Source organism: Thalia democratica, chromosome 3, assembly GCF_965202585.1.
Source record: "Thalia democratica chromosome 3, ktThaDemo2.hap1.1, whole genome shotgun sequence".
NCBI classification, from domain to species: Eukaryota; Metazoa; Chordata; class Thaliacea; order Salpida; family Salpidae; genus Thalia; species Thalia democratica.
The window spans coordinates 87,044,306-87,057,938 of NC_139167.1; the positions used below are offsets into that span (position 1 = coordinate 87,044,306).

The following is a 13,633-nucleotide window of genomic DNA, read 5'->3' on the forward strand; positions in this document are numbered from 1 at the left end:
AATACAATCATGTTAATTTAGAGTTTTAATTGTGTTTTTGTTATTGAACTTACAAAAAATTGTTGTTTAGATTTTAATAACATATTTTTTAAGACTTATTTCTCTGTAAAAAATTGAATAACTTTATAATATATGCGGTATATAACAATTCCCAGTCAATTTTTTTCTTTTTATTTCTTACTATTTTTTCTATCACTGTTACTTCTTACCCTTGGTCGGTAAGCGATTTTCAGATTTGATCGGTTGGGAAATAGGTTTGTGGAAACTGTGTAAAATTAGAGTGTCCAAAACGGTGTAAATCGGATCTATGACATACTCTAATAACACTTTTTCATAAGAATGAATGATTTTACTAAAAATATTACAAAATTTTCAACTATTTATATTTTCATTCCATTCAAAAAGTCAGAAAATAGTTATAAAACTTAAATTTAGACTTAACAATTACACTTATCTTTAGTAACATGGTTGGTATTACAAAAACTACTTAGTAAGTACTTTTTTGTTTTCGTTTTATTTAGCAATGCATAAAGAAATTTAAAACTTCAAATGAAACTGCAGATAATTTTTTAAAAAGCAATTAAATAAATAAATTACTGCACTAGAAATTAAAAAAGTACACTTTCTACAGTTTGAACTAAAATTTCTGTCTTTTAGGCTTTAACAAAAATAAAGTTAACAAATAAAATCATACTAATGTTGAATTTGATTATTTCGTTGCAAATAAAACACTACTAATGTATTTAAAATTTGTTAATAAGCGTTGCCATAGTATTCACCTATTACATTGTGTACTTAGTAATTTTGACATATGAATCTATATTTATGTGTATTATGAGCATTCGCAAATTTTCCACGGTATTCGTTACCACTGGAACAAAACAAAAGAGCAAAATTATAACCATCACTTCTAGTAGGGTATCCCGGTGCCCATTGAAAGTTAAAATCATCTCCCAACGACCCATAGCCCATGTTGTAAGGTTTGTACCCGCTGAGACTGATTCCAACAAATAAATAATTTTGGCTTTTTAGGAAGTCGCAGATTTTTCTGTTGCAAATTGAAAATTTGTAACAATTTTAAAGCAACATTTTACTTGTATAACAAGTTTACAAAATGTTCCGACTTGAAAGCTTGTAAAATACTTAAACACGAATGCTTTTATAGCAAAAATCAATATTGTTTTTATTGAGTATGAATTTTTGCTGAAAAAAAAAGGTTTCTTTATTTTCACAATAAAAGGTTAATCAAAATAACAAAACATACTTTCTCTTCTCTGTGGTTTCTATCCCATCATAAATTAAGTCTTTGTAGAATGTTTTGCAATAGAATCTTGCAGAATCCCAAGACATACTTTCTTTAATTAAATGATACTTCTCTACAAAAAAGTTGCAATTAAAGTTACAGTGTTTCAAAGTATAATAAAACGTACTTAACAAAAAATATATTTATTAGTTAAACACGTTTCTCAGATTGTTTCAAATGAGAAAAAATATAAAAAACATTGCATACAAAAATAAAACGACAACTTATAACTGGTAATCTGTCATGACATTTAGATACTTGAGCAGTTATTGAGTCTACGAATTTGTCAAAAAAATATACCTTGTTAAATCAGAAAGATACTCAAACTTATTAGCTGTTGTATTTTGAATTATCTTACATCACAAAGTACAAATTGTCTTTTTTTTTTCTCATTCTTAAAACGTTTTACAACCGAAACCGTGTACAAACTGTGAACAAGTTATTATAGGAATTATTTTAAGTAAATAACAATGACAGCTGATATAATGGTTAAATTAAAAACTTTCACATCTATGTCAAAACTTTTAAAATTTAAACATCATTAATAAAACAGTAATAAACATACAAACTTATACATGTGAGTCAATACTATGAAAACAAAAAAAAAACTTTAACATTTTAGGTATGATTATTAAAGTAATACAAAACAATGTAAACTTTTACACAAAAAATACAACAACTAAAACTTTTAAAAAATTAACTTTTGCATTATAAAGATGCATAATAAAAAACTGAAACGACGTTTCCGTTCACACAAATTTAAAAACAATATACAAGCTGTTACATTTAACACAAAATTATTAAAACAACTAAAGTAACCATCCGAAGTACCTTGACAATTTAAAACAAAGTTCATACTTTTGCGTTTTAGTTAACACTATTAAAAAAGTAAAAACTTTTACATCTGAGAACAATATAAAAACACTAATAAAAATCAAACTTTTGCATTTAAGAAAAAATTATAACAACAAAAAAAAACACAAACTTTTGCATGTGAGAGGTACGGAGTAAAAATCTAGTACAACTTTCCCGTTCAAAAAAATTGAAAATAATATACAAACTATCACATTTGAGACATAAATATTGAAACAGTTTGATAAACACGAACTTATGCATGTGAGGAAAATATATTAAAAAAAACTTTGTACCTAAGAAAAAATTATTTAAAAAAAAACAAACTTTTGCATGTGAGAACAATATCAAAACACTAATAAAAAACAAACTTTTGCATTTAAGACAAAATTATAAAAAAAAAAACACAAACTTTTGCATTTGAGACAAAATTATAAAAACAAAAAAATCAAACTTTTGCATTTAAGAAAAAATTATAAAAACAAAAAAATCAAACTTTTGCATTTAAGAAAAAATTATAAAAACAAAAAAATCAAACTTTTGCATTTAAGAAAAAATTATAAAAACAAAAAAATCAAACTTTTGCATTTAAGAAAAAATTATAAAAACAAAAAAATCAAACTTTTGCATTTAAGAAAAAATTATAAAAACAAAAAAATCAAACTTTTGCATTTAAGAAAAAATTATAAAAACGAAAATCAAACTTTTGCACGTGAGAGGCACGGAGTAAAAGTCTATTACAACTTTCCCGTTCAAAAAAATTGAAAATAATAAACAAACTATCACATTTGAGACATAAATATTTAAACAGTTTGATAAACACGAACTTATGCATGTGAGGAAAATAGATAAAAAAACTTTGAACCTGAGAAAAAATTATAAAAACAAAAAAACAAACTTTTGCATTTGAGACAAAATTATAAAAACAAAAAAAATCAAACTTTTGCACGTGAGAGGCACGGAGTAAAAATCTGGAACGATGTGCCCGCTCACGCACCTCCTCTCCACCGCTCCCTCCCCGAAGTGCATGACGTCACAATCCACCCGAGCCCTTATGACGTCACCGTGGCTGAAACGGTCGCCGGCGAATGTGACGTTCGGGATCGTCGGCGGGGTGCACACTTAATATTAATTAAAAGTTTTCACTTTTTTTTGTATGAGTTACAGTAGAAAGGCCGGTTAAAAGAAGTAGGACTTTATATTTTATCCTTTCAAGACTTTTATTGTGCGAGCTACGGTCAAAGAATATTAATTAAAAGTTTGCAGTTTTTATTAATTTAATAGAATTTGTCTGAAAAAAGTTAAAATTTTAGCAAAGCTGGAATTTTTTCTTTTTTTAGGAATTTAAGTAGAAGATGTCTGTTAAAAGGAGTAGGACTAACTATAAAGTATTTGATTGTTTCGTATTTTCTTAAATAACTAGCAACTCTGTATTTTATTTTTATTGAAGGTATTTAATTTAAGAAATAATAAAAAATGCTAACTTGAAATGTTTTTCACCAAACTCAGAAGCTCCTTGTTTTTCGTTTCTTCCACCTCCAAACGACCTGATAGCTCATCTAACCTTTCTCTTTGTTGGTTGTTTTCAAACTATAATTTAAATTTAAGTTTTTTATTTGGGATAAAAAATTAACGATAAAAATGTTTTTTATTACTATTTCTAGGTGAAAGAGTTTAGTACAAAAAAAAATGATCTTTAAAAATATTTTTGTTAAATATGTTTAGCAACATTTCATTAATTTATTCAAGAACTGTTAGAGTTTCTTTAGATGTTTTAAATAACAAATTAAAATAGAAAAACTATAAAAAAAACTGCAGCCACTGCTATAAAGTAAAAAAAAATGAATTTTTTTTTGCCTTTAAAAAGCATCGATAAAAACTAAAGTTCTTTAGTTATAAATTCAACTAAAAAATTTTTAAATACTACATACAAACAACCTTGAATTTTTTTTATTTTAACCATAAAGTAATGATCCTCGGTCTTTTTTTAGTACCTTGTTTGTTTTTTAACTTATAATGTCTTACATTTATTTATTTAACTTTTGGTTTTTAGATTTCTGTTACAACTTACAGAGCCCTACACAGCTGAACATTGTTTTATTTTTAAAACTTAAAAAAATTTTGATAAATTATGGCCTGATGGTACTAAACTATTTATTATAAAAATTATCCAATAGTTTTAACTTCCAAACATTTAAAACAAAACTAAGTTGAAACAATCTTTTATAGTTTATATACAAAAATATTATGTTTTTTTAATTAAAAAAACCCTATTAAATAATGAAATTTAAGAACTTTTGTTGTTCGTTTCACAACACAGTATATAACATTGAAAACCAAAAAAAAAAGCAAACAACATTATTTATTCTATTTATTAAAGATCCAAAACCTTTAAAAATTCGATTTTTCGCTTATTTTCGCCCACAATTTTTTAAATAATATGATATAACATATTAACATAAATAATACTAATAACTCAATGTTTATACAAAAACACAAGCCACAGTATTGAAATCTTTATGAATGAAAACAAATGGTGTATAAAAATACGTCTATTAGTTTCAAAACCTTTAAAAACTCAATTTCCCGCTCATTTTTGCCAACTATTTCGGAGTTGTCCTTTCCGGGATTTCCCTTTTCTCCTTTGGGTCCGAAGTCGCCCTTCGGTCCCTTCTTCCCGCGTTGGACCGCGACATTAGTACTTTCTGGTCGTTTTTAACATGTACTTTTTTGAAAAAAAAAACTAAAATTTTACTGGTACACATGTTTCAGTGCTCTGTTAGTCAGACTCTTTAGTTAGTTTATTATTAAATTTTATTTATTAAAAATAATGTTTTAGCACATAATTTAAACACATACGTATATATTTGTTTGTTTACTTATATTTGGGTTAAAACCATAAAATTACCATAGCGAGTTCAAAGCACCAGCTATAATTATAAACAATTTTGATTTTTTATCACTGAAAATGTTGCACTTTTTTTTAGTTTTAAGGCCTGTGAAGTGAACACTACAAGTTAGTTTAAGGTATGAAAACGTCATAGCTGCACGAACAAGAGTTTTGTTTAAAACTTTAAACGCACTCTATGTATAGTTTTAATATTAATAAAGTTAGATACAAAACATCACGTTATAACCGAAGTTCGAGTTTTTAAACGCAGAAGTAACAAAAACTTTTTTATAACAATAAAGTTTTTTTTAATAACTTCAAACTTTCGCTTTCTTTTTCGAAGTTGAAACATTCAAAATGAGATAAACCTGCTTTTAAGCCATAAACTAAACTTAAAACCATTAAAGCTTAGTTCAAGGATCAGTTTCAAATTTTTTGCATCGTTAAAACTGAAATTAAAATTATTGATAATCAAACATGTAAGACTAACTAAACTAATGTAGAGCTTCATTTAACTTTTCAACAGTAAAATGCCCGCATTTGAAAGAACTGCGGAACTTAATTTCGGGATGAAAAAAATTCGATACTACAAAAACCATAAAAAACAGTTTCGAATTGTTATGTAGTTGTTACTTTTAAACGGAAAGTATAGCAAAAGGTCAGTCTAATTTGAATATTTGCTGAGTCAGCAATAAAGCTAGCTTTTGTAGTATTAGTTTTAATTTTGTTTATTCAAACCTAATTTTTTAAGTAATTTGTAATATTTTTGGGTGTGGTGGGTTAGGGATAAGGTTAAAAACTGAAAAACTATATCAAAAACAAAAAAAAAATTGCTGACTCATCAAATTTGCAAACCAGACTGACCTTTAAGTATACTAGCTCTTCTAAACTATTTAAGCGTTCTATAAAACAATTCCACAATTAAATAAAGCTAAAGAAGTTTTCCAACCTGTAGATGGCAGCAGAGGGTCGCAAACTGTCCTACAACTGTCCTGACAAGACTGTCCGTCCACAGCGCAAGCAAACAAGACCAGCAGAACAACTTTAACCAAGTTGAAGTCCATTTGAACTTTACAGCTTAGAAAAGGTTCTAGTTTGGAAAATACACGTTTTTTGAAAAAAATGTAATAATTTATTATTAGAATATTGTAATCAATTCAATAAAGCAGAACAACTTTAACCAAGTTGAAGTCCATTTGAACTTCACAGCTTAGAAAAGGTTCTAGTTTGGAAAATATACGTTTTTTGAAAAAATATAATAATTTATCTTTAAAACGTTGTAATCAATTCAATAATTGAACATATTTTTTACTGTTTTTAAGTTGTTTGTATACTTTAGTGAAGTAGTTAAAACGTTAAAAAACTACGCGGTTTGTTAAAACATAAACATATATTTGTTTTAAAAGTCTATTAAAACATAATTTCTGTAATTATTTAATTTAGCTGTAATACGATAGTGAAACAACATTTTTTAACTTTTAACAAGAAGTTGTTTAATTTATTCCGGAATGCAAGTGTAATTTTTTCTGACTTTGGTAAATGTTTGTTTAAAAAAAAAATTCAAATATATTTTCCTATATTTTATAAATATTTACAAAATTTAAAATTTGAAAATAACAATCGATTACAAATTTGTTAAGTTTTTAACTTTAACAAACACTTAATTCTAAACAGAAAAAAAGGTAATACTTTAGTAATGACACGTTTTTTTATAAAAGTGTGATTTAAAGTACTTTAATAACTTAGTTGTAATACAGCTGTTGCTGTTTAATACGATATTTTCTACAAATACAAACTTTTTTAATTGCTACATAAAGAAAATAAACCAATGAAACTAAAAACAAAATCTTGCAGTTTTTAAACAAATAGAAGTTGCGAAACAGTTTTTAGAAATTTTAAACAACTTCGAAAAGTAGACAATATAATTCAAATCAACCAGCCAAATAATCTTAAGTAACTGTAACACTCAACAGCTTATATACTCAAACATTTGCGTTTCAACGGCTTTTCATTTGTTAACAACGAACAAAACACTTTGTAACGGTGAAAACTTGGTAGCATGTACAAACATGTTCAAACAGTTGGCAATTGTATCAATTTTTATTAATCATAACTAAAAATAACGGTCAAATGATGCTACTGCTTACTACGTCTATGGCTGTAGTTATAAGTGTTCAAATATAGATTTAATCCTTTGATAAACTTTTTCTAAAACTGTTTTGTATTTGGTAAACTCAATAAATTCAAAAAGCCCAAGTAATTTTAACTACAACTACCGTTTACTTAATAAACTAACAGACTTAAAACATTTATAAACTATAATACTCGAAAAATCAAAACTGTTAGCAATTACAAAAACAAGTAAGTTAGAAATTTCAACTATAAAGCTTATTTTTTGAAAATATGTACTTGTAAAAGTTGCTTATAATTTTCATCTTGTATAACACGCCTTGGTTAGTTTTTACATTATTACTAAACAAACAATGTTTACACTAACTTAAAGCAAAGGTTTTTTATTATAAAATTTCTAGAAATTGATAAAATTTGTGTTATGTGGTAAGAAGTGGTTCGTTTATCAATCATTTTCACTAAACTTAAAGTAAATAAGTTGTTTTGTCTTTTTATTTGAAGACATAAAGTACTATATAAAATTGTTATTTAGATAGATCAAAAACAGTAAAACAGAAACAAAATATTCTTTTTTTATTTAAACTTATACAAATCTTAAAACTAATTTACGCAATTACAACACAAAAATTTAAGATTTATTAGTGTTTAAATTCTAATATTAAAAGTATAATAAAAAACATAAATATTTATACATTTTGTAAAAAAATTAATTTTAAGTTTAAATGTGTTTTTAATCTTTTAACACAGTCTTAATTGTTTAGTGTATCATACATTTAATGTTTAAAGTTGAAGTACATTTGAACTTTACAGCTTAGAAAAGGTTCTAGTTTGGAAAATATACGTTTTTTGAAAAAAATGTAATAATTTATTTTTAAAATGTTGTAATCAATTCAATAAGTGAAATTAAATGTTTTTAAATTGTCTGAACACTTTAGTAAAGTAGTTTAAACGTTAAAATACTTCGCGGTTTGTTGAAACACAAACATCTTTTGTTTTAAAAGTCTATTAAAAAATATAATTACTGTAATTATTTAATTTATGAAACAATTGTTAGCTGTAATACGATAGTGAAACAACATTTTTCAACTTTAAACAAGAACTTGCTTAATTTATTCCGGACTGCTAGTGTAAATTTTTTTTTGAATTTAGTAAACGTTTGTTTAAAAAAAAAAATTCAAATATATTTTCCTATACTTTATAAATATTTACAAAATTTAAAATTTTGAAAATAACAATCGATTACAAATTTGTTAAGTTTTTAACTTTAAGAAACACTTAATTCTAAACAGAAAAAAAGGTAATACTTTAGTAATGACACGTTTTTTTATAAAAGTGTGATTTAAAGTACTTTAATAACTTAGTTGTAATACAGCTGTTGCTGTTTAATACGATATTTTCTACAAATACAAACTTTTTTAATTGCTACAAAAAGAAAATAAACCAATGAAACTAAAAACAAAATCTTGCAGTTTTCAAACAAATAGAAGTTGCGAAACAGTTTTTAGAAATTTTAAACAACTTCGAAAAGTAGACAATATAATTTAAGTCAACCATCCAAAAAATCATAAGTAACTGTAACACTCAACGGCTTTTTCTTTATAGAAATAAGTTTTTCTAAAATACTTTAATGACTTTGTTTTATTACAACTTTTGCGATTTAACTAATATTTCAATTTATTCAAACGCTTTTAACTGAAAAACAAACTTTATTAATACTGAAAATAAAAAAATACAGTTTTTATACCGAAAAATTTGTGAAATCATTTTTATAAACTTTATACATCTACAAAAAGTACACAATATAATTCAAATCAACCAGCCAAAAAATAATATAAGTAACTGTAACACTGAACAGCTTATATACTCAAACATTTGCGTTTCAACGGCTACTCATTTGTAAACAACGAACAAAACACTTTGTAACGATGAAAACTTGGTAGCATGTACAAACATGTTCAAACAGTTGTTAATTTGTTTGTAATAATATATCTTATAATAACAAAAAATAACGGTTAAGTCCTTACTACGTCTATGCCTGTAGTTATAACTGTTCAAATATAGATTTAATCCTTCGCTAACCTTTTTCTAAAACCGTTTTGTATTTGGTTAACTCAATAAATTCAAAAAGTCCAAGTAATTTTAACTACAATTACCGTTTACTTAATAAACTAGCAGACTTAAAACATTTATAAACTATAATGTTCGAAAAATCAAAACTGTTAGCAATTACAAAAACAAGTAAGTTAGAAATTTCAACTAAAAAGCTTATTTTTTGAAAATATGTACTTGTAAAAATTGCTTATAATATTAATCTTGTACAACACGTCTTGGTTAGTTTTTACATTATTACTAAACAAACAATGTTTACACTAAGTTAAATCTTATCAAAATTCCATATAAATAAAAAAGCAAAGGTTTTTTATCATAAAACTTCTAAAACTTCATAAAATCTGTGTTATGTGGTAAGAAGTGGTTCGTTTATCAATCATTTTCACTAAACTTAAAGTAAATAAGTTGTTTTGTTTTTTTATTTGAAGACATAAAGTACTAAATAAAAATTGTTACTTAGATAGATCAAAAACAGTAAAACAGAAACAAAATGTTCTTTTTTATTTAAACTTTTACAAATCTTAAAACTAATTTACGCAATTACAACACAGATATTTAAGACTTATTAGTGTTACAATTCTAATATTAAAAATAAAATAAAAAACATAAAAATTTATACAGTTTGTAAAAAAAATAATTTTAAGTTTAAATTTGTTTTTAATCTTTTAACAGAGTCTTAATTGTGCAGTGTATCATACATTTTATGTTTAAGTTAATGATCGTTTGTTGTTATTGAAATAAACAAGATTAAAGCAGATAAGAAAAAAATAAAGTAAAAAGAAGTTTCTTATTTAACAAGAATATCTTATAAATATTTCTGAATTTACAGATTAAATTCAAAAGTAGGGACGATTTTTTTTACAAAACTTAACTTAATTCTAAACTAATGATTTTTTTTAACATTTACAGTATTTAGTTCTTGTTTTTACTAATAATTATAACTAATTTTGGTTTAATTACATTAATCTTTTTTGTTGTTCACAGTTGTTTAATAAACAAACGTCAATTGTTTTAATCAAACAAAGCGAATTTTGGAAAATGGCTTACATTTCAGAATAGAAGCCGTTATAAAATTCAAAAACGTATCTAAATATGAACTTTTTTATTTGTCAAAAATAACTAAAAAAATTTATAACGAAATTGTACAAAACGCTAATGTGTTAATATTCTTACATTTAATTTTCAGGACGAATAAAACTGACAAATTAGTTAAACGATATACTTCTTGGTAAAAAACCATTTTAATCATTTAGGCGTATTTCTATACACTTTTAGATTTTCAAAATGTTTGTTAAAAGCTCTCTTTCATAAGAAAATCTGTAAAGTCATGATGACCTGTAATTTTATCTAAAGAATAAGTTATGCTGTTAAATTGAAATTAATTTAATTTAAAATCACTCACAAATTCTAGGCATGATGTAAATAAAAGATACACATGTTTAATGATGAAGGTATTCTTTTCAATATTAAAACATTTTACGGAATTAGTTTCTTTGTTTCGGTTAGTAGATTTGTTTAAGACACAAACAGAGTAAAAAGTTTTAAAATTTCCTCTCTAAGTACTACTGTCAGCAAGCATTGTTTCACAACAATTTTAACAAAATCAATGTCACCCAATACAATTAACCCTCACAATTATCATTCCAACTTCAATATCATCCGAACAAACATCACTACTCCCATCGATCATTGATTCATCTGCTGGAAATTGCGAGACCTTATTGATTCTAGCTGTTTCCAAGTTTCTCCTGATGCATTCGACTTCTTATATCTTCAAAAACTGTTCTTGCCAAACTTTTTTAATACAGTCAGAAACTAGTTTTTTTTCTAGTTTTTTAAATTTTAGTTCCAGCATTTTAATCTTAGCATAACACTTTAGCTGCTTAAAATAACTCATTTCATCGAGATTCAACTTTTCTTTTAAATTTTTTAAATCTATTTCTCATAACATGATGTTTTGTGCACGCAGAATTTTATGTGAATCTTCCAATGGATCAAAAATTCGTTTTCCACTGTATTATCGGTTCTTAAAAAATATATAGGCTCTCAACTTGTGTGGCACCCGGAAATTTTCTTCTAAAGACTTTACTGAAGACACCTATTTTCATTTAAACAAAATATTTACACTTTTTTAACAAGTTTTGAAATAGTATCAAACATTTAAACAAATTACAGTAAATTAAAAGTAGTATTTCTATTTAGTATTGAAACTTATAGCAGTGGTAATTGTAAAAAATCAGTAATAAACTTTTATTATTACTCAAAACGTTCAAGTTTAGTTTTATTTGAAACCCAAATCTCTTTATTTTCTGTTGATCTGAATTGTTTATTTAGTTTTTTTCTCTTAATTACAGGCAATTAATTTACGTAAATTACTATATTTAAAATTTTTATAAATTGTTTTAGAATACTAACCGAAAAAATGTACTGATATTTTTTAAGAAAAATAAACTCAAAATAATACTTTTAGCACCTTATAGGTATAATGCTTAGATAACTTACCAGCAGTGTTATTGTTTATTAAATGATAAAAAATGCGCTCAAAAAGTTTAATCTAAGGACCTGGTGTAAGGAAAAACCTTTTGTTATCAAATTTTACACCTCTTATAAGGGCTATTGAACTTAGAATTTAATAAAATTTTTTGTTTGACAAATTTAATAAAAAAGTAACAGTAAATAAAACTAAAACAATGAAGAACATGAGAAAATTATTATTGATTTTTTTTATAACTTTAGTTCTTACAAGAGTTTAAGTATAACTCCACGAAAAGTGACTAGAAAATATTATTATTTTACTTTTTAAACTACTGCTTGTATAAATTATGAAAACAATTATAAGTAATAAAATCTTGTGAATAAATAAGTATTTTGTGCAGTAATTTTTTATGTTTTATATTGTGAAATAAAATTTCTTTAAAGTTTTATTTACATAGCAAAACAGAACAAAAATCTATTTCCATTAGATAAGTAAAATTTAGAGGATAGGTATTTATTTTTAATATTAAAATTTTCAAAAAATAATAACTTTTATCTGTTGAGAAGTTTTGAGTTATGAAATAGAAGGTTTAAGAAAAAAAAAATTAACAACAATATTTTTTGAACAATCCAAAAATGAAAACAAATGAAAACAAGGCAAGGTTTTTTGTATCTTGTTAGTATCTAAAAACTGTTTTCAAGACAAAATCTTTAAAATATTCCAATCAGCTTAGATTACAACTTTTTTTTTGTTTCTTTTAGAGTTATTCGTAGATATGTTTTTTGTAATTTTTAAGCAAAACTGTGCTAACGTTTGTTAAAAATTTTTGTGTAATAAGCTATGTAAATATACTTCTAAACTGTTTTTTTAAGTTTTTAACTTACCTAAGTTCTTTTGTAGGTTTTATATGCTTAAAATATTAATTAGAAAATACTGATCATTCAAAAATTATAAAAATAAAAACGTACTTAAAAGTAGTTAAGTTATCCTATTATTTAAAATATACGAATTACGCAATTTACTTATGCCGTTATAAGACAAAAAAAATTAAGAACAAAATAAGTATATATGAACATTTAAGTAAAAGTGTATTGGACACTCGTAATATCTGTATCAGTGTATTATCAATTTTCATTACATTACAACTGTTGCTTCTATAAGTTTCAATATTTTAAACATATTATTTAAACGTACATAAAAATAGTTTTGGAAGTCTAAATTTGTACTTGTCTGTTATTATAAATTAAGAAAACTTTTTGTTTATCTAAGCTAATTTACAGTTTATTCGTTTTCAAATCAGTATATATTTACTAAAAACTAAAGTGTTTCCTGTATTAAATGTGAGAGTTATTTTGTTTATGTTGTGTGATTCTTACGTTTTGAAACTTTTTTAATTATCTGACTTGTATTAATTGTTTGTACAACAGTTTTATTTAAACTCAAGTTTGAAGCGTTAATACTTTTACTTTTAGTAGGTACTAAAGTGTACATAATAACTGCAGTGTTAACATTCTATAACTTTTTTGTAGTAAAATGTTATGTATATTTAATAAAAGTATCAAGAAACATTGAAACTTAATTTTTAAACTAAAAACGGAAGAATGTTTAAATCTTATCTAGCAACCTGGTCAATATAATTTTAACTGAGTACAAATTTTTAAAAGATTAGTGTTCATTGTGTTATCACGGTTTTATATTATCTTATTTCAATGATATTTTTTTAAGGTCAAAAAGGTTGCTTAACGTGAAGATAAAATGGGCGTCTGGTTTTCAAGATTCAAACAAATCGATAATACGTCGGAAAAGGTTTAAACTAATTATTTGATTTACAAGCTAGTACATACCATTAAAATTAAAATAGTTTTGCCAGCAT

The 13,633-nt window shown here is 24.7% G+C and overlaps 1 protein-coding gene across 2 annotated transcripts; it reads right to left on the reverse strand.

Moving 5' to 3' along the window:
- Positions 1-503: 503 nt before the first annotated feature.
- Positions 504-6,131, reverse strand: LOC145831565 (uncharacterized). Of its 2 annotated transcripts, XM_082938859.1 has the most exons (6): positions 5,995-6,131; positions 4,724-4,860; positions 3,640-3,745; positions 3,097-3,276; positions 1,265-1,376; positions 504-1,048 (listed from the first exon to the last, which is right to left on the reverse strand). In XM_082938859.1, exons 1-6 carry the CDS (start codon positions 6,107-6,109, stop codon positions 796-798), a joined length of 903 nt encoding a protein of 300 aa, XP_082794985.1. In that variant the 5' UTR covers positions 6,110-6,131; the 3' UTR covers positions 504-795. The 2 variants fall into 2 exon arrangements, with proteins under 2 accessions (XP_082794985.1, XP_082794986.1); XM_082938860.1 differs by lacking the exon at positions 3,097-3,276.
- Between the last annotated feature and the right edge of the window lie 7,502 nt (positions 6,132-13,633).